Source organism: Eublepharis macularius, chromosome 12 (genome assembly GCF_028583425.1).
Source record: "Eublepharis macularius isolate TG4126 chromosome 12, MPM_Emac_v1.0, whole genome shotgun sequence".
NCBI classification, from domain to species: domain Eukaryota; kingdom Metazoa; phylum Chordata; class Lepidosauria; order Squamata; family Eublepharidae; genus Eublepharis; species Eublepharis macularius.
The window spans coordinates 31,750,110-31,777,612 of record NC_072801.1 but is presented as its reverse complement, the minus strand read 5'-3'; the positions used below and the strand labels follow the sequence as shown (position 1 = coordinate 31,777,612).

Genomic DNA, 27,503 nt, shown 5'->3' with positions numbered 1-27,503 from the left:
AGGTGGTCGCTCGGCGCATGCGTGGCTGGCAGGGGCTCTTCCGCGGCTCCTGCGGGTCACCTGAGTGCGATGTCTCAGAAGTGAGTGACGGGAAGGGGGCGGGCTCACACCCCGGCCCCCCAAACAAGGCGTGGGGCGGCTGCTTGCTTGGGTATCACGGAAAGCCCCCCACCAATGGGGGCAGAGGAGGGGGGACGCAGTCTGTGGGGAAGGCTGTTGGAGATGGTGCGGAGCCCCCCTCCACCTTGAGTCTGTTAATGCAGTTGGGGGAGAGTCTCCTTCTGTGTTAGGGGCAGCAGTTAAGCCCAGTCCGTGTGAGAGACCACCCGCCCCTAGGTGTGCTGAGTGGGAAATCACTTGTTGTGTGTGGGGGGGGGGCGGGACTGTAAAGGGGCTGGGGCCTCGGGGGGTTGCGTTTGCAAGAATATAAGTGTTTGTGGGCGTGAGCGTGTCTTTTAACGTTTTGGTGTAGGCGTGCTAAATCTGGATTGGGAAATTCCTGGCGATTTGGGGGCTCAGTCAGGGGGGTAGCGGGAGAGGGGCTTCAGAAGAGTCCACGCTCCAAGCAATATTTCCTCTAGGGAAACTGATATCTGTAGTATGTAGTTCCGGGAGATCTCCAGGCCCCACCTGGAGGCTGGCAACCCTGTTGTTTTGGTGGTTAGTTTGAAATGTTAACTTAGGAAAGTCGACCTTTTCTGTCAGATTCGAGTGGAGAGGACAGGCGAGCCGGTGCAAGGGAAGAGATTGTGTTTTCTTGGTGCCTGCAAGGATTTATTTTTTACCATTCCTACCCAGTGATAAGGGACGATTTGCTTCCAGTCATTCCTGGTGTCATGTTAATTAGCTACACTTTGTTTCAGAAAGGTTTCATCTTTGTGTTTTGGCTTTATGCTTGTTTTCAAATTTTGTGTTGCTTTCAAATTTTTTATTATATCTGTTCATTGAATATCCAACTGTGGATCATACAGTATTTTGATCAGTGAATGTCCTCCCTGTTGATTATATTATATTCACTTGTACTGTGTAATCTACCTTGGGTCTTGGTGAGAAAAGCAGATTAACTAAACTATAATGGGCTGTTGTGCTGGGGACAATTTCAGCACACCCACAATATGGTGCCGGGTCACAGGTTGAGAACACAAGCTTTACTTTGATGGAGCTAGTAAGGGAGTGAAGATCAGCACTGTTGATGGCTTTGCCTGTCATAATTTCTGGCAGTGAGGGCTTTCAGCTACATTATCACATCTCTTTGCTGACTAAGTTATGCAAAATAAGCAAACATTGCAATTTATATGAATGATATAGGTCACCAAGTGCAGCTTTCCCTGAAAAAGAGTTAGACATACACATATGTATGTGAAGTCTATATGCTAGAGAGGTTGCCCTTCACCAGAATACTTGTTAACACTGCTCATCTTCCACTTGTTCTCTTCCAGGAAAATGGAGATTCCAGCCCCACCAACATCAAAATGCATTCTTTATTGGAAAAGGAAAGTCAAGTCAGAATACATGCGCCTTAGACAGCTCAAGAGGTTTCAGGCAAACATGGGAGCAAAGGTAAAGTTGTACTCAACCAGTGGTAGAAAGGCTGCCATTTCAGTAGGGGTGGGCAAATGGATTCTGGGTGAAAAGTGTTGCTGGTTTTCCTCCTGAAGCTTAGGTAGTATATTATTTTTATTTATTTTATCGTATTTGTATTCTGCCCTCCCCGCAAGCAGGCTCAGGGCGGATAACAGGAATTAAAACATTTAAAACATTCCATATAAAACATATGGCCTTTCAGGCATGCTCCTCTCCTTAGCCTTAGAACTTAAGCTGTCTAGAAAACTGTTTGAATTATTTTTAGTCTTAAACAGCTTCAGGTGGGTAGCCATGTTGGTCTGTAGTAGAAGAGTAAGATTCAGGTCCAGTAGCACCTTAAAGACCAACTAGATTTCTAGGGTATGAGCTTTTGAGAGGTATCTAACAAAGGGAGCTCTGACTCTTGAAAGCTCATATCCTGGAAATCTAATTGGTCATTATAGTCATAAATAGTCCATGCAAGAAAGAGACCTGGGGGAAAGGGTGATGATGAAAAACAGTACTGTTGCCATTATGAGCTTAGGAAATGCTTCTTGAGGTGTGTGTGTGTGTGAGGGGGGGGGGAAGTGATAAGGAGATCTCCCTATTAATCTAGTAAGCATTTTTGAAATGTATGTTTCTATCCCACTTTTCATGCAGATTTGCTCCTAGAAGGATTAGTGGGAGAAAAAACACCGAACAATATGGATTATGTTAAATTCAATACAGTTTTTATGGCTGAGGGAGTTGTCAGCTGAGCTGACGGTCCATTACTGTTCAGACATGGTGCTCCTGCCTCCTCTCTCTGATGTCACCATCTACAGGAACTGGAAATGGATGAAGGGGGGATTTGTCTGGAACTGGAGCCAGGCAGTAAGGGACAAGCAGTAGGATTGACAGTCTGAGGTGGTTCCAGAGGGGTTGATCTCTGCTTAACCAGAAATAAGCATGAATTTCATAAGCAGATTATTCTGTTGCAGCACTCCCCCCCCCCCTAAATTGTCTTGTAGCCCCCTAAGGCAAAACCTGTTGATTGTGGCATAAGTTTGTGTATAAGGAGTCTGGTTCACACAACCTTGCACCACAATAAATTAGTTAAGTGCTACATGACTCTGTTATCATAGGTGTAAAGATGTTCTGGATTTTTAAAAAACTCTGCCTGCCTAATGGCACAAGGCTGTTGTTTTTCTTGATCAGAGATACAGGCTTATGATCAAGTTTCTTTTGGCTGAGTTTGAAGACCTGTATGGAACACCTGCCAAGAGGATTCCAGTCCTTTTGATTCATAAAGATGGGGTTAGTAATCAAGCTGTTTCTGCCTCCCTGTTTTCTTTCTAGGCTTTATTTGCCTCAAACTACGCAAAGGTACAAGAAAAGACGCATATCCTGAACGAGGACTGGAAGAAGCTCAGAGTCCAGCCTATTCAGTCTATGAAGTTAGCTAGGGGTCATCCTTTTCTCAAACAGGTATTCTAACTGGGCCACTACTGGCATTTCTACATGTGGCAGACTTGGTATCTTATTGTGATATAGAGACCCTTTGGGCCTGCTTTTCCAGCCTTGGGGTATTTACACCCCAGGCATAAGGCACCTTCCCTGTTCTTCTGCCCTGCCATAGCATTCAGTCACCTCACTGGAATTTAAAAGAGGGCCCGTGGAAAGCATAAGTCACCTGGCCCATATCAAACACTATGACTGTCCCACTGAGGACCAACTCACTTTATAAAATCCTCGTGGTCGTCGTGGGCCTTGTTTATCAAACATATGCCTGGAGTTCTGCAGTTTGCACTTAATTCCAATGGGCACACAGGCCTGATTTGGATGAATCACATCATGTGGCTCACATCCTGTTCCCAACACAAATGTTTTCCAGTGTGAAACAGCTTCAGGGAGCTGCTGTTTGCCCTGTTGCAAAAATGTATATGTGCTGATGGCTATACGTATGTTTCCCCAGGAGGGCAAATAGTGGCTGCATGGGGCCATTTCAGATCGGGAAAATTTTGCTGAGAGGAAGGCCTAAGCTTTCTCTCCATGCACTGAGCCCTGAATCCAATTCTTCCTTTCTTCCCCATATTCCCAGTCACATTTGATAAATACTACTTAATACTTCTATATCAGGAAGGAAAGGGGGAAGGAAAGAAGGAGTCTCAATCCAAATTGGGGCCCCATGTGCCTGAAAATTAATTTCCAAGAATGGAACTTCCAGGCCATATCTGTCCTGACGTGTGGTGGACAGAAGGATCTGCTCCTGAGAATCTTGGTTTCATTTTTTAAAAAAAAAATTGCTATCCCTTATAGTTGCAGGGAAACATTCAAGAGTGAACTTGCTTGGAATGGCTCATTTCCTTCCCCTGCTACATGTTAAAAATGTGTCCAAGCAGCTTAGTAGGCGATATGAGTGAGATTTTTCTAAAGATCCAGCCTATTCAGTAATCACGGGTTTAGTAAAACTTTGTTAACTACACATAAACCCTAGGATGCACAGATATTTGGAAACAATCTTTAGGCAGGTAGAATTAAGGCAGAATACTAATTAAAGAACATAAAGGTAGTAGCTGGTAATCTTTATTTACAAAAAGTGTACACAGTCCCAGGACTGAGGTGGTTTGCAATCCAGATGGCTGGTGCCTCTCCTTTGTCCTGTGTCCCAGAGGTGTAGGTGTCTGTCCCCCAATACCAGAATCTTGACAAAACTGCTCCCAAGGGTGTGCAATTTCTTCCCTAATATGAGAGTTTCTTTCTTGGACCAATCAGAACTTGAGGTACAGCTTCACATTTTCTCTCCAAGATTACTCTTGATCAGTTGCTTCAGAAATGTAGATTAAAGGCCCAAAGGGGTGAGGGGTTAGTAATGACTTGAAAACCTAGTCCAAATTATGAAATTTGTTCTGGTGATTTGCTGTAAAACTGCTGTTCTCTGCCTGGAATGTAAGTTGGGGATCCCAGTTCTCATAGATAACCCTATGTTATTTTAATAGTTCATTTATCTTTTCCCAGCAGACCCCACTGCATAACAAATAATATTCCTCCTTGTCTCCGAAATTGAATTGTAGGGGCTACTGGCAGAAAAAGCCTGTTTGGGAGGGCCAACCTACAGATCCCTTCTTACCAGCCACAACTTTTCTTCCCACTCTAGTGCACTATTGAGAGCATCTTCCCCAGTTTCACCACACAGACCTTGTTCATGCGGACCCTCAACACTGTGGCCCTGGTGCCTATCATGTATTCCTGGTCCCCACTTCAACAGAATTTCATGGTAAGCATCTGCTGGGGTAATTAATGGATTTCCCCAGTCAGCGGTTTGGATACGGACTGCTTTGACTCTAGGGTAGTGCTTGCTCAGACTTTTGTGTCTGTTTGGGGGATGTCTGCACTGCAGTCACTTGGCTTTTTTGAGGAATGCTTTTGCTTGCTTTCCTTTTAGTGTATTTGCTGTCTTTGCTCCTCAATTTGATATAAATTCCCCTTTCCCCCAGCTTTCCCAAGTCCAAGGATTTCTGGTTAAGGTGGACTCTGAAGAGCCAGTTTGGTATAGTGGCTAAGAGTGTAGGACTCTAATCTGGAGAACCAGGTTTGATTCCCCACTCCTCCACTTGAAGCCAGCTGGGTGACCTTGGGTCAGTCACAGCTTCTCGGAGCTCTCTCAGCCCCACCCACTTCACAGGGTGTTTGTTGTGGGGATAATAATAACATACTTTGTAAACTGCTCTGAGTGGGCATTAAGTTGTCCTGAAGGGTGGTATATAAATCAAATGTTGTTATTATTTGTGGCTGGGCCTAACTTACTATCACCTTTTCGCAAAACGACACCCAGCTGTGGATGAATGTATGCTTACATGCATGAGTGCTGTATACTTGACAAAGCTGGGTCAAAAGCTGTGGGTGGAGGATGAGCTCCTTTAGTTATGGTTTGTCGCAATGACTGGGCTCCATGTGGCTTCAGATTAATGAATGCTTCAGTTCTGCCGCCTAGACATAATGATCAAGGAGGTACTTCTCAGGTGCCTTTGCGAGAGCAAATGTGCTCTCTTCTGGAAGGTGATTCTTGGGTTGTTTCGGTGGGTGTTGAGTTGACATGATTCAATGCTGCTGGTTGACCGTTGACAGAAATCTTGACTGGTCAGTCCTATGTTGATTGCTGCTCATCCAAACAGGGCAGCCTGTTCTATTAGGACTAAGAGGCTGGTCAGTAAAGCTGGTTTCTGGATGATACACCTGGATCTCTTTCAGTTCAGGATCAAGGAAACATTTGGAAAACCATTTGTTTTGTTTGCCCTTCTGGTAAAAATGGCCTCTGCAGCCACGTCCATTCTGTTGTGGAGAAATTCAGTGAGCTTGCCCAAGTCTCCAACAGCTACTGAGATGTTCACCTCTCCAGCCTTATCCCACCATTGCTAACAGAATAAAGAATGCTTCACTTCTTGTTATCACACATGCCTGTTTAGCCCATCTAGAAATGGAACTCTTTCTTTTTGACTCCGTAAAAACGCTTCTCCAAATGATGAACTACAGGCTTCTCATGCTAACTGCTCCAATTCACTCCAAAAGTGTGCACACAATTGGTAACTGGTAGCAAAAGGCTCCATCTTGCTTGCTGCAGGATCCAGGGAATACCCATTTTTTGTGATCTGGCTGTATGCCCTGTAAAGCTGCTGTGAGAGACTGGATTCAGGTCTGGGAAAAATGTAGATGTTGAAAGAACCAAAGGTACAATTAAAATATATGAGACTGCTGAAAGAGAGAGAAAAATTGACCCACTTAATCCTTTTTGTTTTAAAGAAGTTAATCCTTTAAAAATATTTAAAAGAAGTTGTTTCTAGCTGTGTGGGTCAAAGATAGAACCTTTAAAAACCCAGGCGCACGATCCGTTTAATACTATGCTATGTGTCATTGGGTTGGTCCTAATAAAAGGTATTGTGTGGCTTGTGTTCTTAAAATCCTTGATTAGTATTTGACTAGTAAATGGGCCAGATTGTTTGAACATATATATCACTCCCATTTTGTTTTTTTTTAATAGTTTTACTTAATAACAACACAAAACATAAAAATACAATTATACAAAAACTAACCCAACAAAAAATCAGCTAATAGACAAACAAAAATAACAGAACATACGGACAGAACAAAAAATAAAAAACGTAGAAAAAATATCCTAAACAAACTACAGGAAGTCTTCAGATTATCTCAGTGACAAATACATTTCAAATTTTTTCTTACTCTCTGTTACTGATAAAAGCTCTTTTTTCTAAAGTTCCAATTTCTTATTCCATAAAACCCACAAATCATGATGGTCTGTTTCATGTAAAAAGTCTATAAGGAGTTTCTATTCAACAGCAAACAAAGTTATTGTCTTCTCTCTGATCAACAAAGTAAGTTTTGCCATCTTTGCAAATTCTAGCACCTTGATCAACCATTCTTCCATTGTAGGCAGTGTTGGCCTCTTCCAATTTTGTACCTATAACAGTCTTGCTGCCATAATCGTATGTAAAAACAAGATTCCAAAGCTGCTTTCCAACTGAATATCCATTATCTCCAACGAAAAGGTCTCTGATTTCAATTGTATTTTAATCTTTAAAATCTTCTGAATTAATAATTGTTTGTAGCCAAAAAGGTTTTGCTATCTTACAAGTCCACCACATATGATAAAATGATCCTTCATGTTGAGCACATTTTCAGCATAAGTTCAAAGAACCCTTGTACATTCTAGCCAGTTTCCCAGTGGCTATGTACCAGCGATACATCATCTTACAAACATTCTCCCTAAGACTGGAGCTTAATGTAAATTTCAACCCTTTTAACCACATATTTTCCCATTGTTCCATTTAATATATCATATCCAATTTTTTTGCCCATTTTATTATACATTCTTTCACTTCCTCTATCTCAAGTTTCAACAAAAGTTTATACATTTTTGGCAATAACGTGTTCATCATTTGTACATACATCTATCTCAAATTTAGTTTGCTCAAAATCATATCTCCTGTCTAGTTTAAATCTTTCCAAAATTTGCATTTAAGGAAACCATTGACAGATATTTCCCTCTATTGATAAATCTTCTCTTGATTTTATTTTAGCTTCTCCTTTTGAAAATTCCAACAAATCTTGATACATTAACCATTTAAATGTACTCGCCATTCCCCTTCTAAAATGGGACTATAAAATAAGTAATAATAAAGAACACTTCTCCCCACTCGTGTCAGTAATTACCTAGTCATGATGCAAGATCTGTGGCAGTATTAAGTTCTTCCTAAAATACCTGGGCTTCCCCCCCCCCCCCATAATTCTCAGTGTATAAGCTCCCTTGTCAGAATCTCCACTCTCTTGCTGGCTGTCTTTTTCTGATGAATTGTTTACAGTCATGCTCATTCAAAAGGAAAAGCCAAAAATACTACCCATCTAATACTTTTATTAGGATTGACCCAATGATACGCAACAGGGTGCAAGATTTGGAATTTTCCCAGAACTCTTCATCAGGCCAGATGTTTAAAAACTAACATTTTAAATGATATAATATTAATATTAATATTAAGTGTTATGAGTCATTGGGTTGGTCCTTTTACGTGGGTGGTGTTTTTGCCATTTTGGCTCTCTTTCTGACCCTAGAACATAAAATTTGGTTGCAAGGATCACTAACCAATGCATGACATACCTAATTTCTGACAGATCAGAGAAATGTGTCCAAAACAAACTGCCTTGAATGTGTGAGCAAATCTAGTGAACTAAAGAGAAGGACAGTTCTGGAAGTCATGTCAAATATCTTTATAAATATCCATCTTTCCTTTTACGAAGACCCCAGGCATCTTGCAGATTAGCCATAAAACAATTACAAGTTATTGTTAAATACTAAATCCTTAACACGTAGCATAACAATAATAGTAGTAAAATCAAGATTAGGGTTTACAGAGAGACATATTCTGAATATTTGACTTGAAAGTGTCTAATTTTTCCCCCTTGTCTCCCAAGTGTTGTGTTCTGGTGAGCCTCCTCTGTAGGAGAACTCTGCGGTTATGCTGTGCATGAAACAATCTGCTCCCGGAAGCTAGAATGGGCTAAGCATTCAGGTCAACGTGCTTATTTTGGGGTATGCAGATCATACCCTCAGTTGCTTGCAGGCTGTCCTAGGGAACGGGAAAGTGACAGAGGCTCCTATAGGCTGCGTTCACTTTCTTCTGCAGGTCGAAGACGAAACTGTTCTGTGCAACATTCCCTATATGGGGGATGAGGTAAAAGAGGAAGATGAAACCTTCATTGAGGAGCTGATCAACAACTACGATGGCAAAGTGCATGGAGAAGAAGGTAACTGGAGGCCCTGGGCAGTCCGTGGTTGGGGTAGGGAATGATTCTGTGAATTCTTAGCATGTCATCGGAAAGGGTCTGTTATCCTCCTTTTGGATGCTCCTCAGCTTGCCCAGGCTGGAGGTGAGTATCATTTTGCCAACAGGGCTCAGCCTGGCACACAGGCCACATTTCTTGTCAGCAGGCAAGGGAGGCTGCTACGTCTGTGTAGGCACAGCAGCTCGGTCCCTTTGGATGAAGCGGGTCTTGTTCTGTGCTGAACTTGGAGCCTCCTGCAGACTCGCCAGTTCTCTCTTCCAGAAATGCTCTCTAGTTCGGTCCTCATCAGTGATGCTGTGTTTCTTGAGCTGGTCGATGCACTGAATCAGTACTCTGAGGAGGAAGAGGAAGGGCACGATGCTGTGGAGGGCAAACTGGAAACTGGGAAGGATGAGCTGCCTGTCACTCGGAAGAGAAAACGGCTTTCCATTGAAAGTAAGTCTCTTTATCTTTCCTTTTTAGCCCACTTTGATACCATTATACTTCATGAGCCTTGCTGCCACATCAAGTGAATTGCCAGCAGTGGCAATAGGGAAATGCCAGTTCTGTGTGATCTCAGGTCCCTTGGTTGTGCCTTTTTGTCTAGGCTAGAGCACCAGCTGTCGCTTCTCCCCCTCCTCCACCCCCCTCCAGAAATCATGATCATTTTTGTAAATCATGTCTTGAGAGTGAAGCCATTACAGGCCATTTGGTCACACTCATTCATTGTTCTGTTTGTTTATGTTATCAGCATGTCCTCACCCTTTAGTGGTTTGTTCCTGGTTGTCCTCTAGGCACACCCTATGTTGTGAAATACTTTTCCTGGAAAAGGGGATACGTGGCTTAATTTGGAAATGCTCACACTTCCCTCCCTACCTGATACAGGCAGCAAGAAATGTTCCAAGAAGCACTTTCCAAATGACATGATCTTTACCGCTATTTCGTCAATGTTCCCTGAGAATGGTTTTCCAGAGGATATGAAGGAGAGGTGAGGATTTTCCAACACAAGCCAAGTTTCTTTGGCTTTTCTCGTTTGGGGACACCAGTAGTTTATTAAGGAATAAATTCTCAAGCTCTGCGCTGGGAACGTATTATTAATCTGTATTTAAAAGTAGTGTGTTTCAGCTGCAGCTTCTCACGTCACATGAATATGTGTGATCAACATGCAAACGACACTCTGGTTACTATGTGAAAGTAATCTGGGGGGTGGTCAGGGGAGGAGGGGTTGCCTATAGTGGGGGGTAGTGGCTTCTTGGCTGTGGGGAGGTCATCTTTGTTGACATGCTCAGTTGATACCATTTGCTGTGTGCCTGAAGATGGATTGTGTGGGCTTATCCTTCGGTAGATGGTCAGCAGGTGACCATTCTGGTCCCACAGTTTCACATCTTGCTGTGTGACTGGGATTGCACCGCTCTGTAGAATTTGCCTAAAGTGGTAGCTTTGTGGAGTGAATTGTTTTACAAAAAGTGGTAGTTTTGAAAACAAGGCTTCTTGTGTTCAGCTGCAAGCCCTTCCTCCTGCCTCGGAGCAGTCTGCCTGTCAAATAGATCAGGGCACTTCTGGAATCTCTGTCTGTGGCACTCCTCCCCTGTAGATACAGAGAGCTGACGGAAGAGTCGGACCCAAATGTGCTCCCTCCGCAGTGCACACCGAACATCGATGGGCCGTGTGCCAAGTCTGTCCAGCGTGAGCAGGCCCTGCACTCCTTCCACACTCTTTTTTGTAGGCGTTGCTTCAAGTACGACTGCTTCCTCCATCGTAAGTGCTGGACACCGTTCCTGACCACTTTCTCCTTGCCTGCCCTGTCCCAGTTTATGAGTGAATGTCTTCAGCTAGTGACTGTTTCAAGGAGGTGGCAAAAAATAGCAGGGGCGACCTCCTCGTGTGTTCCCCATGCAGGGGGAAACGTTCCTGCCACCCCCAGCTCTGAGCCATTCCTGGCATACTGGAGCTCAGGAGAAGAGCTCTTCTCCAACTCCTCCAGTCCTTTGTGCCTCTGTTATACCTCTCACAGAATTTCCATCTTGTTGCTTTTATCCATTTGTGTAATATATGTACCTGTTATCTTTTTTTCTGCCGTTTGCACAACATATGAATTGGCTTACTAAACAAAATAAACCCAGAGCGCGCACCCCCCCCCCCCCAAAATCTGTAGAAGACCTATGATGAAAACCAGAATGTACTGGCAATAAAACTGCTGGATCAAAACTCCTATTACAGGCAGTGCTGTTGGTTTGGCTCTTTGGAGACCCACAGTGTCCTTGGGCAGCCCAGCTCTGTTTAGTTTACTAATCAATAACTAGATGAGACCTCTCATGTGTTTCTCATAGTGTCAATTACACTGGCAGTTTTTCAGCAGTTCTTTTGAGTTGGTTCTGTTCTTCGTTTTCTCTAGCAGTTTTGGATTTGGACTGGGCTAGATCTGAGTGTGGTTAAGTTCTCAGCATTCTGTTTTTGAGCCTGCAGCTATGTGCTGCTTCCCTTTCTAATCTGAGCAAAGTGGTTCCTCTCTTTCAGCTTTCCATGCTACCCCCAACGTGTATAGGCGGAAGAACAGAGAGACCAAAATTGAGACGGAGCCCTGCGGGCCAGACTGCTTCTTGTGGTTGGTATGTACAGTCAGCAGATACACAGAGGACAGGAAAGTATTGCATATAAATGAAAGCCCAAGGAGAGATGCTGTGAGAGATGTGTGATATGGATTGCCCTGGATACATTCTTTCTCGATCAGAGCAACTGTAAGAACATAAGAACATAAGCAAAGCCATGTTGGATCAGGCCAGTGGCCCATCCAGTCCAACATTCTGTCACACACAGTGGCTAGAAATCCAGTGCCATCTAAAGGACTGTCAGTGAGGCCAGGACACCGGAAGCCCTCCCACTGCCTTCCTTCCAGCACCAAGACAACAGAGCACCACCTCCCCACAAAGAGAATACCATCTATCTCCTGTGGCTAATAGCCACTGATGGACCTCTGCTCCATATATTTGTTCAGTCCCCTCTTGAAGCTGGCAATGCTTGTAGCTGCCACCACCTCCTGTGGCAACGAATTCCATGTGTTTATCACCCTTTGTGTAAAGTAGTATTTTCTTCTATCTGTTCTAACCCGACTGCTCAATAATTTCATAGAGCACCCACGAGTTCTTGTATTGTGAGAAAGGGAGAAAAACACATCTTTCTCTACCTTCTCTAACCCGTGCATTATCTTGTAAACCTCTATCATGTCTCCCCTCAGTCGTCTTTTCTCCAGGCTAAAGAGCCCCAAGCGCCTCAATCTTTCCTCATAGGGAAAGTGTTCCAACCCTTTAATCATTTTAGTTGCCCTTCTCTGTACTTTTTCCAGTGCTATGATATCTTTTTTAAGGTGTGGCGACCAGAACTGTACACAGTACTCCAAATGAGGCCTCACCATCGATTTATACAGAGGCATTATGATACCGGCTGATTTGTTTTCAATCCCTTTCCTAATAACCCCTAGCATAGCATTAGCTTTTTTTATGGCAGTCGCACACTGTGCTGACGTTTTTAGTGAGTTATCTATCATGACTCCAAGATCTCTCTCTTGGTCAGTCTCTGCCAGTTCAGACCCCATCAACTTGTATTTATATTTTGGATTTTTGGTTCCAATGTGCATTACTTTGCACTTGGCTACATTGAACCTCATTTGCCACATGGATGCCCACTCTTCTAGCCTCGACAGATCCCTTTGGAGTGCCTCACAATCCTCTCTGGCTTTCACCACCCTGAACAATTTCGTGTCATCTGCAAATTTAGCCACTTCACTGCTTAATCCCAATTCCAAATCATTAATAAACAAGTTAAAAAGCATTGGACCCAATACCGACCCCTGTGGCACCCCACTGCTCACCACCCTCCACTGTGAGAAGTGCCCGTTTATACTCACTCTCTGTTTCCTATTAATTAGCCAGTTTTCGATCCACAAGAGGACTTGGCCCTTTATCCCATAGCTACTGAGCTTACTTAGGAGCCTTTGATGAGGAACTTTGTCAAAAGCTTTCTGGAAGTCAAGATAAACAATATCTATCGGGTCTCCCTTGTCCACTTGTTTGTTCACTCCCTCAAAGAACTCTAACAGATTGGTGAGACAAGATCTTCCCTTACAGAACCCATGCTGAGTTTTCCTCATCAGCTTTTGGTCATCAATGTGCCCACTAATTTTATTTTTGATAATAGTTTCCACCAACTTACCCGGTATTGACGTCAGGCTGACTGGCCTGTAATTTCCCGGATCTCCCCTGGAACCTTTTTTAAAGATGGGGACAACATTAGCTACCTTCCAGTCCTCAGGAACAGATGCAGAGTTTAATGACAGATTACATATTTTTGTGAGGAGATCTACAAGTTCACACTTGAGTTCTTTCAGAACTCTTGGATGTATGCCATCTGGGCCCGGTGATTTATCAGTTTTTAAATTATCTAGCAGTCGCATAACCTCCTCTCTCGTCACCTCAATGTGACTCAGGTCTTTCAAAACCCCTCCCAAAGTCAGTGCTTCCGGAGTGGGCATGCACTTATCTTCCACAGTGAAGACAGAAGCAAAGAACGCATTCAGCTTCTCGGCCATTTCCCTATCACCCTTTAGTAATCCTTTTACGCCTTGGTCATCCAAGGGCCCCACTGCCTCCCTAGCTGGTTTCCTACTTCTAATATATTTAAAGAATTGTTTATTGTTTTTCTTTATGTTCTTTGCAATATGCTCCTCATATTCCCTTTTTGCCTGTCTGATCACAGACTTGCACTTTTTTTGCCACAGCTTATGCTCCTTTTTATCAACCTCACTCCGACTAGTTTTCCACTGCCTAAAAGAATCCTTTTTACCTTTTACAGCTTCTATTACATTGCTTGTTAACCATGCTGGCCTTTTCCTAAACCTATTTGTGCCTTTCCTAACCAGCGGTATATATTTAATTTGAGCTTCCAGGATTGTAGTTTTAAATAGTCTCCAAGATTCCCCAAGTGTTTTGACCTTTTTTACTTTCCCTTTCAGTTTCTTCTTCACGTACCCCCTCATCTCAGAAAAGTTACCCCTTTTGAAGTTAAACATGGCTGTGTTGGTCTTATTTGGCAATTTCCTATTTATACATATGTTGTACTCAGTAACATTATGGTCACTGTTCCCAAGTGGTGCAATCACATTTACATCTCTCACCAGGTCTTCAGCATTACTGAGGACCAAATCCAGGATCACCTCTCCCCTAGTAGGTTCTGTAACCATCTGTTCCATAGCACAGTCATTGAGACAGTCTAGAAACTCACTTTCTCTCCCCCGATTCGAACACCCATTGGCCCAGTCAATGTGTGGGTAGTTAAAATCACCCATTACAACACAGTTTTTTTGTTTAGCAGCCATCTTTAATCCTGTCATCATTTTATAATCCTCCTCTATTTTCTGATTTGGAGGGCGATAACAAACTCCCACAGTTAAGTTTCCATTTGGGCCCGTAATTTCAACCCATAGCATTTCCAGAAGCGAATCTAATTCAGTTACCTTCTCAATCTTACTGGAATGTATACCTTCTCTGACATATAGAGCCACCCCACCACCAACCCTTCCCTCCCTATCCTTCCGATATAATTTATATCCAGGAATCACCGTGTCCCACTGATTTTCCTCATCCCACCAAGTTTCTGATATGCCCACAATGTCTATGGATTCGCCCAACACTAAACATTCCAGCTCCCCAATTTTACCTCGGACACTTCTAGCATTTGTATATAAACACCTGTAACTTCCCCGGCACACTTTGCCTCGAGACGTAGTTAGGTCATCTGCACTGTTTGTCTCCATCTCAGTTGACAACTCTAATCTATCTCCCTGTAGAAGTGTTATACCTAGCCCTTCATCTCTCTGAGATGAACCATCCTGAACCAGAGACACTTTATCTCTTGTCGGCTTTCCCCTAGCATTTAGTTTAAAAACTGCTCTGCCACCTTTTTGATTTTAAGTGCCAGCAGCCGGGTTCCTTCTCGGGACAAGTGGAGACCGTCTCTCTTGTACAGCTCCCGCTTGTCCCAAAAAGAATCCCAGTGCCTAACAAACTTGAACCCTTCCTCCCTACACCATCGTCTCATCCACGCATTGAGACTCCTGATCTGCGTTTGTCTCTCTGGCCCTGCGCGTGGAACAGGTAGCACTTCTGAGAAGGCTACCTTGGAGGTCCTGGCCTTGAGTCTCCTGCCTAACAGCCTAAATTTTTGTTCCAAGACCTCACGACTGCATTTCCCAACATCGTTGGTTCCAACATGGACCACGACCGCTGACTCCTCCCCAGCACTATCTACCAGCCTATCTATAACACGCGTAATGTCCGCTACCTTCGCACCAGGCAGGCAAGTCACCATACGGTCAGAACGCGGTTGTGCCACCCAGCTATCTACTTGTCTAAGGATCGAATCACCAACTACCAAGAGCCTCCCTCCCGCCCCACCCAGGGATGGTTCCTTGATGCGAAAGGAAACCTGCTCACCAACTGAAGAAGAGGTCCCTTCTGAGGGCATGTTCCCCTTATCCTCAGTACGGTGCCCTGATTCCACAAGATCCTCATTCTCCTTGACAACAAGAACGCTGCCATTTTTAGAGTGGGACACATCTATCCTGTCCCTGAGAATCTTGTCCTCATGCCTATCTAACTGTCTCCGCTTCTCCAGGTCAGCCACCTTGGCCTCAAGGGTACGTACTCGTTCCCTGAGAACCAGGAGCTCCTTGCAGCGAGCACACATCCAGGACTTCTGACCAGAAGGCAGATAGTCATACATGTGACACTCAGTGCAATACACTGGAAAGCCCCCAACCCCCTGCTGGCATTCTGACTTCATTATTCTGTTTTAGGAATAACACACTAAGAGGAAAGAAAACGGCTATGATCCCCCGGCTAAGAGCCACAGGCCAAGAGCCCTTTAGCTCTCGCCCTTCGGCTCGCGCCAAGGGCTCGCGCCCCTGCCCAGCAGTTGCCTTTTCAATGCAAAAGGTCACTTCCTGCTAAGCACAGGAGGTGAGCACAAAGGGGGTGTGTGGCTTGTACTCCAGCAACCGCCAGCAGCCTTACAAACACACTCACCCTCAAACACAATCAAGCCCAAACACACTCAGCCTCAAAACTACACTCAAATCAACACAAAACTACACACAAAAAGCCCCAAAGCTAGAGAGGACCACCCTTAGCTTCTCAGCTTAACCCACCACAGCCAAGAAAGGCAAAAAGCCCTTACCTCCTCTAGCAGCTGCAGACCATGTGCTCCTGAGCCCAGGTGACTCTGCTCTGCCCTGTGAAGGAGAAAAACGGACTTTGGGAGGCAGCGCTCAGGGAGAGGATCCATTGCCTCATATTTCTGAATGTTGTCTTCCTACCTAACCCTTGCTGTTTGCACTGTGAGGTACAGGACTTGTATCTGCCCCAAGAAGAAACTATACACGCTTAAAGGAGAATTAAAATTGGGAAACCAGACCTCCCTCAGTGCTACTCCCAGATCCAAAGTGGCAAACACCCACCGATGGGAGATCCTGATCATAGGCTTCTCGCTTCATGTCCCATTCCACCTGCTCCCCTGTAGGGGTTGCTTGACAGATGCTTCCCACACTCTCGACATCTTTCCTGGATATTGGTGTGATAACTTACAGTGGGGGCTTTGAAATGATTGAGCTATTCCTTCCAAAGTGCTGCGCTTCAGGATCAAGGGGCAGTGCACGCCTGCAAACACCAGCCCTGGATGCTTCAGCCTACACTAGCTCCCTCCTCAACTGTACATATTCATGGCCAGGGATTCTTTGGACTCTCTCTTGTTTGTTGGTGTTATGCAGCAGCCGTGAAAAACTCCAGAAACTTTTAACAGAGGCTCTGAACTGTCTCTGTTGTTCACCAAAAAGAAAAAAAAACAGCTTACCCAGTGGGGGAGGGGTGTCTGCCTGGATCTCCCCCCCACCCCACCCACACCCACACACACCCACACACACACACCCACACACACACACACACACCCACACACACACCCACACACACCCACCCACCCCCCACACACACACACACCCACACCCACCCACACACACCCACACACACACACACACACACACACACACACACACACACGGAGCTGAGTTCTTCCCACACAGACCTCTGCAGAAAAAGTACCTCAAGCTGCTCAGGGCTCTGACAAAGGGGACACCTGAAGCCCTCTTTTGAGCTCTGGTCCAAGCTTCTGGGAGCTGTGTGCGCTTGGGAAGCCTGAGGCTGGAGCAGCTTCCACCTCTGCCTCCCTCCCCACTTGTCCCCTAGTCAAGTGCAGCCAGCACAGAGAGCCCCCATGTGAGTGGCTATGTCTCCTCCTCCAGGAAACATCCCATTGAAGACATGGCAATAGTGGTAGCATATGAGTTGGGAGGGAGGCAGAGGACGAAGGGCTCTTTGAAGGGGCAAGCTGGAGGTGCTAAGGCTCCTGCAGAGCTGACATCCTCCATGAGCCAGAAGCGTCATGGCTGCCAGGGTGTTGGCTTGTCTCTTTAGCTCTTGGCCACAAGACCAGGGGGCAAATCATTCCTCTGACTTACCAGGAGCATTCTGAGTAGGCTGGTGCTCTGGAGGGCCACGGTGGCCAGAAGCCACCGTGGATCTGTAGTCCTGGCTTGGACTCTTGCCTGGTGACCCACACCTACATTCCTTGTGGCTGTGGCCCACGTCTGAGCTGGGCAGACCCTGTAACTCTGCAAGTATCACAGGAATAGCTTGGCTTAGCATCCGCTGGACCGTTGTGGATGTCCCGGTCCACGCCTTCAGAATGCTCTCTTCCCATCTGTCTACTCATGCATTTCTGACTAGCTTTTGATTTTAGGAGGGAGCCAAGGAGTTTGCTGTGCTGCGCAACCCACGGTCAAAGTGCTCTGGACGGCGGCGGCGCAGGCACCCCACCCTCAACACCTCCTCTTCCTCCAGTGCTTCAACCTCTGCAAGTGCTGAAGCCAAAGAAGGCGACAGTGACAGAGACACAGGCAACGACTGGGCGTCCAGTTCCTCTGGTACTTAAGGCACCCTTGAAAGTGTCTCCTGCTTCCTCTTAGCAGCATGAGGAGGGGAGGGGGAGTGGCATGGCATTTTCCTCCTGGGATTTAGCAGTGGACCACAGCCTGCTTCTCATTGGTGCCTGCCCAGAGCTTAACAAGAGCCAGGTCACGGATCCCATCTTCACTGGAATAAATGGGGTGTTGTAGCATGTCAAGGGTGCTTTTCTCTCACCAGATAGTCCCACCCCCCCTCCCAGAAAGAATACCACCACTTTGAGCTTTGTTTGGTCTCACCGGAGGCAGCTCTTCTACAGCAGGGATTCAGAGTTCAACTTTGGGGCAAGTGGTGTGCCTTGAGCAGGTTCCTCCCTTGAGCTGTATCCCTGGGCAAAAGGGAAGGAGATTTGTTTTGGGCCTTCCTTCCACAGCCATGCTTTTTATATCTTCACACTTCTTTCCCGGTTGTTTTAGAGGCAAATTCGCGTTGCCAGACACCAACAAAGCAGAAGCTGAGCCCTGCCGTCTTGCAGCCGGTCCTGTCTGACATCCCCCTGGAGCCTGTTGAGTGGACAGGGGCAGAGGAGTCTCTCTTCCGTGTCTTCCATGGAACCTATTTCAACAATTTCTGCTCAATCGCTAGACTGTTGGGAACAAAGACATGCAAGCAGGTGCGGGCCAGAGACCTGCCGAGCTATCTGTTCTTTCCCCCGCCCCCACCAAGCCATTTGAGTCCTTGGTGCAGTGGTTAGAGTGTTGAACTTGAATTTGGCAAACCCAGGTTGGAATCCCACTGTACCATGGAAGCTCTCTGGGTGACTCTGAGCGGGTCACTCTCTCTTTCAGCCTGATCTTATTCATAGGGTAGTTGTGATTACATAAAAGGGGAGAAAGATGTCATCAGCTGCTTTGGATCCCCACTGGGGAGAAAAGGGGGGGGGATAAACATCTACAGTAAGTTTCACATTTCCTTCTGGCAGGTGTTTCAATTTGCAGTGAAGGAGTCCTTGATAACGAAGCTTCCCACAAATGAGCTCCTGAACCCCTCCCAGAAAAAAAAGAGGAAGCATAGGTATGTGTGTAGGGAGAGCCAGTTGTGTGGGCTGTGGAACTCGGCTGTCCTGGATATAATTTATCAGGGGTGGAGGGTGCTCATGCCATGGGAGAGTTGAATTGGCAGTCCAGGGTGTGGTGGCTTCTGCCTTGGACTTGGTTGGACTGTAGGAGATCTTTGCCGCTCGCCCATGCAGTTCCCTGAGTTCCCCTTTTGCTACTTGAAGGTATCTTGCAAGGAGGCAGAGAGGGATTTCTAGTCAGTTATCTTTGGGTATCCAACCGATTATAATTGGAGCATTCTTTTCTCTCTCCCTCTCCCAAAGGCTGTGGGCTGCTCACTGCAGGAAGATCCAGCTAAAGAAAGGTACTGCATGATCCCCCTCCCCCAGTGTTCTTACTGTTCTTTGGCTCACCCCCCACCCCCCGGGAGCAGCAGTGGAGCCTGATATGCCCCCCAGAGCCCTGAATTACTGGCCCCTTCTGTCTAGCACTTCACATGGCATTTGCTCCACTCCACAGCGTATCTTCCAAGGGGCACCACTGCAGCAGCTGCCCACTGTGCTGGTGCTGGTACGGTTTCCTTGAAGGCGGTGGTTCTCAAATTTCTCAGAGTGGTATCTGAACTTTGTTTTTTAGAGCCTGTGTGCATTCTACTGTCCCTCCCCACCATGAAATGCAGGAATCTCACACTGGTTCACACTATACAAGTTCATATTGTTTTTCATAATTAGTATTTGTAAATATACAAACAGCATTTTGCACCTTCTGTAGAGGCAAATGCAAGCTTGCTCTCCTGTCTCCCTGATGCTCAACTATCTTGTGGGTGGGGTCCCACTCCTCTGGCATTGTGTGGAGCACAGTGCTCTCTGGTGGTGGCTGTGGAGGCTGCAGTTAGGGAAGCCATCTTCACAGCACTCACCTCACAGCCTTTCCTAATCTCTCTCTTATATTCCCCCCTCCAGATAATTCATCCACTCAAGTGTATAACTATCAGCCCTGTGACCATCCTGAGCACCCGTGCGACAGCTCCTGTCCTTGCATCATGACCCAGAATTTCTGTGAGAAGTTCTGCCAGTGTAATCCAGACTGTAAGGATCAAGTCGCTTTGCCAAGGAATGGGGTGCAGCTTCCTGTTGTGGGTAGACACCCCCCCTGGGCTTTTTTTCCTCATGCTTTCTCATGTCTCCTTAAAGCTCTCTGTTTCTCCTGCAAGGCCAGAACCGTTTCCCTGGCTGCCGGTGCAAGACCCAATGCAACACCAAGCAGTGTCCATGCTACCTGGCTGTGCGGGAGTGCGATCCAGACCTCTGCCTGACTTGTGGGGCCTCGGAACACTGGGACTCCAAGGTGGTTTCCTGCAAGAACTGCAGCATCCAACGGGGCCTTAAGAAGGTACATCTCAACTGGGGAGGGGAGGAGAGAGGCCAGAGAGAGAGGAGGTTGGTGGAATTTGGAGACATGGGATTGGTGCAAGAAAGGGGGGAATGCCAGGCACTTTTGGGATGTGGCTAGTTTACTGCGCTACTTCTAGCTGTGGGAAGGAACTCAGGCCCTGCAGATGGGAGGCACTTGTATTTTGAATATGTTCTGGTTCTACAAGCTGCTTTCAATGAAGGATTAGGGTGCACAGAAACATCATTTAAATAAATGTATTTTGTGGGAAGAAACGCTCGTCATTTCAGCGCCAGCGTCTCAGATCTTTGCTAAGCATTGGCAAACTTATTGCCACACCCATAAGGACAATAAACATTCAGAGGAGCTGCTACAGTCTGTGGGCACTGCTGAAGCGAGACAAAGCAGGCACCGTGGGCTCGGGTGTCCTCTGCTTGGAATTTTGCGAGGGTAGACATCATCTTGTTGTGGACAGGGCTCTGAAATCCATCGTACATATGGGACCTCTCAGTCCTGCAGTTCCTTAGGGGGTGGTTTTGATCTGCTGCTTCCTTCCTGCTTAGCCGAGCTTAGGGCTGACTGCAGCAGTGTTGATCTCTCCCTCCTCTTTTCTGTCAGCATCTGCTGCTGGCTCCATCCGATGTTGCTGGCTGGGGGACCTTTATCAAGGAGGCCGTGCAAAAGAATGAATTTATCTCTGAGTACTGTGGGGAGGTGAGTTGGAAGCCAGACCACTGCTGGGGTGGGGTGGGGTGTGTGTGTGTCTCAGTTCCTCCTGCTGCCCTCCATAGGTTGATATTGACAGTGGGCAGGTTCTCTGTTCTGTTCCTAAAGAGAGGTCTTTTGACAACTTCAACCTTGAGCCTGGCAGGCTAAAATGGAGAAGAGGGATACCTTGATGGAGATTCACTTTTCTCTCACCTGTCGGGAAATAGACATAGTAACGGGTGCGAAACATTCCTGCACAGCTGTCTGATACCTGTGCAGAGTTCTGTGCTTCATTTGCTACTAACTACTCAGTTCTTCATGCTGGCCCTCGAGGCCAAGGGGCACAGGTGGAAACAGCCTGCTATTGGATTCCTTGGGCTTGCTCCTTAGCTTGCACTGGCTTGAGGTTATGCCTTTTTGCTTATAAAAACAGCCGTACACCTTTCTTCAGCCTCGTTCTCTTCCATCTGATCAGGCTGCAGATGGAGCCCAAGTGGGGGATGCCCTCCTAAGGCTTGCCATGTTTTGGGCTACTGTTTCTGTCCAGCTGTCTCAGGTGGACACGTTGGGGAAAGCTTTCTGTCAGTCATGAGTATGTGCTCTTTGCTTGGCTCTAAATGGTTTATATGCTGTGCTCTAGTTCCTTTCCATCCTTGGGGGCCCATTTAGGTGCAGCAGTTGTCTGAGAGATGAGTTACGGATGGCTGTTGCTTTTACCTTGTCTCTTGTTCATCCTCTTCCCAGCTCATCTCCCAAGACGAGGCTGACCGACGAGGGAAGGTCTATGACAAGTACATGTCCAGTTTCCTCTTCAACCTCAATAATGGTAACTACCTGTTTTGGAGGCCAAGAGAGCTCCAAAGTGGCTCCTTATCACATCGTCAAGTGATGGGAAGGGGGGGAGAAGTGACCAGCATCAAAGAAGTGATGGGGATCTAGAAGTCTTCCTGTACTGGTTTTGCTAAAAATCAGCCTTTGCAGTAGGTCTAGCTTCTCGTAGCTTTAAATTTCAGCTCTCGTTTCCTCTTCCCCGGACAGATTTCGTTGTTGATGCAACTCGTAAAGGCAACAAAATCCGCTTTGCCAACCATTCTGTCAATCCTAACTGCTATGCCAAAGGTGAGGATGTGAAGCTTGATCGCCCTTCCATCATAGCAGACCCCAAAGTAGGGAATTGCGGAGTCTAGGCAGGCCCTCCAAGAACCCCCAGATAACCTTTCCTGTGGCACTTGGTTCAGAAAGCAACAAAGGGGAAAAATGAGAAGCAAGAGGCACATTTTTTTAAAGCATCAGTAAATAAGACTGTTTCAGACCCCAGGTTTTCTTTCCAAACTCCACAAATGTGATGGCAGCCTTTTTTAAAAAAATGTAGGTTTTAGAAGTCTTTAGCAGACTTTGGAGGGGCTGGAGGTAGAAGAGAGAGGCTTTGGAGCATTGATGTAAGCAAAGGAACAGCATCCTTGGATCATGGCAGAAGAAACAAAGTGTTGGCGAGGGATGGGCATTTTATTGTCTCGTTTGCTTTGAACATCCTCACTGAGCCACTGCTGAGGCCCCTAATCCCTGCTTAGGTTGTGACCTTTAATGTAAAATTCTGTTGTTCAAGCAAAACGGCAGGAATCCTAGCTCCCAGGTCAAACAGACATGTTTCAATGATGAAAGAGAGAATCGGAAGTTGCTCCCGGAGTCCCAGTTTCTGATCCCATGTTGGTTTCAAGTGCTGTGCCAGTGGGGGTCTGTGGGACTCTCCCCAGCTGTGCTGTCACTGAAAGAGTGCCTTGAAGTGAAGCACTCTGGAGGGCCAGTAACTCTGAGCAGGTGGGCGGGGGGCATCATATTGATAGTGCAGCTGGGCACTGCTCCGGACTCTCTCTCTTATCCTGTGTTAGTGGTGATGGTGAATGGAGACCACCGTATCGGGATATTTGCCAAGAGAGCCATCCAGGCAGGCGAAGAGCTCTTCTTTGATTACAGGTGAGTGTGTGTGTGTATGATACTGAGTGCCTGCAGGCAGCTGGAGAGAGAACAGGCTGTTGACCACACTGTCTCTTTTCCCACAGGTACAGCCAGGCAGATGCACTCAAGTACGTTGGCATAGAAAGAGAAACAGACATCATTTAATCACTGCTGCTTAACCAGCCATGTCTGGTTCCGTGCTGCTTCCCTCATTGCTGTGTGTTTTGTGAGAGCTTCATTCAACCCAGATTCCTCTTCTGCGGAGGAGCCAGCCAGCTGATGCTGCCCTGGGGAGCTCTGCTGAATTGCTGTTGGTGGAAAGTGAGGCGGCTTTGGTCTTTGGTCAAAGCCCACCGTTCAACCCACTGGCTGGGGGTGGGGGAGAGGGTTGCTGGGCCTCACTGTCTTTGCTGGTCTTTTGCTGGATTGAGGAACAGAAGGTATCCATTTCCTCCAGCTACCCCTGTGGGCAGGAGCAGCGGGGCGAGTCCCAGCCTCAATGAACCTTATTTGCAAAGAAAGGTGGATTGTAGGGTGCTGTGCAAAGGTTCTTTGGGACAAGGAATTTGCAGCCTGACAGACCACTGCTGGATTTTGGTGCAAAAGAGAGTGAAATCTTGTGGGGCAATGGGGAAAACATTGGGGGGGGGCAGTAGAGCATTTTGCTCTTCACTGTGACAGTGTTTGCCACCTTCTGATAATTGTGAGAGAAACAGGCATCCCCCCCCCCCCCGGTAAGGGTGCTCTAGTAGCCCGTGGGGGTGGGGTTGCTTTCTGTCCTGTGAATCTGGATGGAGGGAAATCTTTTGCAGTGGTTTTTATCAGGACTGGCAGGGACAAGTTCTGGGGCCGTCTGCCCACTGGCCCTCAAGGAAAGTGGCTGAGTAATTTCCTGATGCATTGACAGAAGCTTCCAGTGCTGGGAGAGAGCCGGGGGGCTTACTGCTGGTATGAGCCTGGAGGGTGTTTACTCCTTCAGGGTCCAAGGCCTGCTGATCAGGCATCCTTTGCTGCATGAGCTGAGGAAGTTTATCTCCTCTTGCACCTGACCTTGATCCGGTGAAATGCTGGGCTTCTCACTGGACTCTTCCAGAAGCCTGTCTTGGATCTTTGTTGGTCAGGCTCTTCAGTTTAAGGATTTTGTTAAAAAAATTATGAAGCACTTTTAAAGCTGGGGTGATTTCCTGATGGAGCATATGGAGGGGTGGGTGAGAGAGAGAGTGTGTCCCAGGTGGCTAGAGACTCAGGGCTGGGGACCCAGAGCTGCTAAATTCCTCTCCCTTCAGAAATCAGGATTTTCTTCCTGGCTGTCCATGCACAAAAACAAAGTAAAGCATGCACTTTAGAGTAATTCCTTCCACCAAGGCCAGGGGCTGGACTCCATGTGGGCTGCGGGGGTGGGGGGGTAGAATGTTGGCTCCAGGTGTCATTTATGAGGCGTCTTCATCATCTGGACTAGAAACTAGTAAACTTGACCAAAAGTGGTTGAGTCCTAAACCAGTGCTAAAAACTGGTTTATTGAACTTAGTTGAAGGGTATCTACAGAAGCCAGCAGTAGGGGAGATGTTTGTGCCAAAAGAGGCGAGTGTCTCTCTCTTCAAGACTAGCATGGAATAGTAGCTGCTAGGGGTGTGCAATTTGGTATATATAGTCCAAAAACGTACCTGGAAAAATAACCTTGTGTTTTCTGATATAGTTGGGAATCATGCTGATTCGGGATTCTTTAATAGATGAATACTGGCTTCTCAGTTAATTCAGAAAATATTTGGAATTAACTAGGTCAATTATTCTGGGGTGGGGGGGTGGAAGGTCTATTTTTCATTCAAGCTATACTAAAATTACAGCAGAATTAGGACTGCCTGTCCTTTAAAAGACCCTCCAAATTTCAACAATATTGGGTCAAGGGCCAGATTCTACAGGCCCCTGAACAAGGTCCTGAGGTGGGGGGAGAGGTGATTGCATGGCACATTAGGAAGAGCTGAACCATTTGTCCAATCACACGATTCTCTCATGGTAAGTGAGACATGATTTTCTCGTGGTCTATGAGAGAATCATCAAGATTGGACAGTTCAGATCTCCCTAACATACAATTCCATTCACGTTTGAAAGTCATGCCTTTCCCCTTCCCCCCTCTTGTGTGTTTGGCTAAGGCTCCTTTGTTCTGCAGAAAGCATGGGATTCCTCCCCCCCCCCATTGGATACAGTGGAGAGTTGCTGAGGGGAGGGCCTGTAGAATTGGACCCCTTGACCCATTCTTCTTGAAACTTGGAATTCCTTAAAGAACAGGCAGCCATCACTCTGCAGCAATTTTGGTGTCGTTTGCTTGAATTCTCCATACACCCCCCCCCCCCGAAATGTTCCCACATAGGGAATAATGGAGCCAAATAGATTTGGATTCCTGAAAAAAAAGCAGATCTGAGGACAAACTGGTATTTTTGAACTTTAATATCAGGAATACCAATATACATTGAATTTCTGATATCCAAATATGAAAATACCATTTTTTTTAGTGCATACACCTAGTAGCTGTTGTGCCAGTCTTAGAAAATGAGAGGGGGAAAGTGAGATTTTATAGGACTGGGTTTAGTAATGGAGTGTGTAAAGTTTTTTGAGTTAGATAGGACTCTTGGATGGGATACCAGAGTAGTGTTTTACCAATGATTGCACTAAAAAGCCATAGTTACAAGTTTTCAATAATTTCAGATGAGGTAGTTGCCTGAATTAAAGTATTTGGAAATAGACTTTTAATTGGCCAATCCCCTGCCCCACACTTAATGTGAATTTGAAACATGTGAAGTAATACTAGAGTGCCTCTGGGCATGTACAGAGTGCCTTTACTACTGATTATTAGTGAACCACTTCAGCCCTCTGGAATCAGGGGAAAGGGCTTCCTTGAGAATAGACAGTAACTGAGTAGGCTGGAGTCCCAGAGCTACTCTTAGAATTTTATAGTCTGATTCCACCAAAAGAATCCTCTTCATGCGTTGCTTTGATTTCCAGCAGATTAGTATGTCTGCCAGAAAAAGCAGCAGCTGTCTGTCACCAAGTGCAGGAAACAGACCTCTTTTCCATTTTCCTCCGTTTCTTTTCAAGAGGGGGGACATCCTGCTTCTCTTTCTTTACTACCACGTTCTGTCCAGGACACCCGTGGTAGCTGTTCCCTCGCATTCCTGCAGAATGCCCCCGAGTCATTTGCAGCCAACAAAGAGGCTGGTGCTCTCCTCTTTCGTGGCAGCCCCTGCCTCACTGAGCAGAGAGAGAGGGATGCTGCGCAAAGCCCTGAAGGAGACATGTTGGTGGGAAGAGTGGAAGAACTAGTTGCAGCCTTTGCAGAGTGCTGCAGACTATGTGATGGGACTCCCGCGCTGCACTGTTCTTTTTTTAGTCTACAGTCACAATACTAAGGATGTGTGTCTGTTCATTTCTGACACCAGCCAAACGATTGTGCAGATGAAGAGTAGTTACAGGGTACGTATCTCTTACGTTAATGGGTTCAAGAGCGGTCTTGCATTAAGGGGGGGGGGGGTGTCACATTTACTAATCAGTGGCAAGCAAGTCGGAGCCCTGGCAGGGTAGTCTTCCATGTTGCTGGATATGGAAACGAGAGTTGGGGTTGCTGTTACTCTGGCTACAGGGGAGGTGATGAATGTTTTTTGATCAAGCAGCTGTCTGAAAGGAGCTGTCCAGTGCTGAAACGGGCACTGGCTGGAGAGCAACTGTTTTGTCAGAGGTTTGGCCTACAGCAGGGACTGCTTTTATCTGTTCATCCACATTTTCTGATTTAACTTAACTAGTCAGTGCATTTTTATCACAAAGTTGGAGTGTTTAGGCCTTATGCCCCTACTGTGTAAGATCTCTCCTGTAGTGTGTCTGACATTTCTAATGTACAACAGCGAGGATTGCCGTTTTCTTATAGGAAGCTGTAGAAACTGGACAGGAACTGTGTGGCAGTAAGAGCTTGTGCCTGCTTCCCAAGCTGTCTGAAACTGCTCTTCCATGAAGTAGGGAAGAAGGCAAGCAAAGCATGGGATTCCAAGCCTTCCCTCTTCTGCCCTGATATCTGGCTTCCTCATCCCAGCCCCTGGCAGCTCTGCTTTCCTGCTTGCAGCTTATGTGCACTTTATATTGTGGCTTGTAAATTTTTGTCTTAATAAAGTGTTTAGTGACTGCTGAAAAGTCTGCCTCATTTCAAGCTTGCCCTCTCTATCAGAGAAGTAAGATTTACTGTGGGGCTAAGCCTGGTCAGAAACTCACCCAAAGCAGGAGAGGGAGGACTAGGCTGCCATTGAGCTCTTCCAGATACATTCTTGCTTTGTTTTGGTCAAGACAGTGTGCGCACGCTCTACTCCTTGCCTGAGGATTGCTGCTGGTGGAGGACTGGGATGTCAGCCTTCCCCTACCAAGCCCATTCCTTCTTGGGCCTAGACCAGCAGCTCCCAATTTCTGCTATTGCCATGTTCATCCCTAAATTAGGGACTCCTTGTGCCTTGAGCAGTGTAACTTA

At 46.3% G+C, this 27,503-nt stretch overlaps 1 protein-coding gene across 2 annotated transcripts; it reads left to right on the top strand.

Moving 5' to 3' along the window:
* EZH1 (enhancer of zeste 1 polycomb repressive complex 2 subunit) lies at positions 1-27,175 on the top strand. 2 transcript variants are annotated; one of them, XM_054993300.1, is made up of 20 exons: positions 1-80; positions 1,440-1,560; positions 2,902-3,030; positions 4,700-4,819; positions 8,739-8,859; positions 9,160-9,333; positions 9,763-9,865; positions 10,472-10,635; positions 11,395-11,486; positions 17,722-17,905; positions 18,362-18,558; positions 18,868-18,959; positions 19,267-19,307; positions 19,906-20,031; positions 20,157-20,335; positions 20,954-21,049; positions 21,788-21,869; positions 22,082-22,162; positions 22,933-23,017; positions 23,104-27,175. In XM_054993300.1, exons 1-20 carry the CDS (start codon positions 70-72, stop codon positions 23,162-23,164), a joined length of 2,259 nt encoding a protein of 752 aa, XP_054849275.1. In that variant the 5' UTR covers positions 1-69; the 3' UTR covers positions 23,165-27,175. The 2 variants fall into 2 exon arrangements, with proteins under 2 accessions (XP_054849275.1, XP_054849277.1); XM_054993302.1 differs by lacking the exon at positions 22,933-23,017.
* The last annotated feature ends 328 nt before the right edge of the window (positions 27,176-27,503 follow it).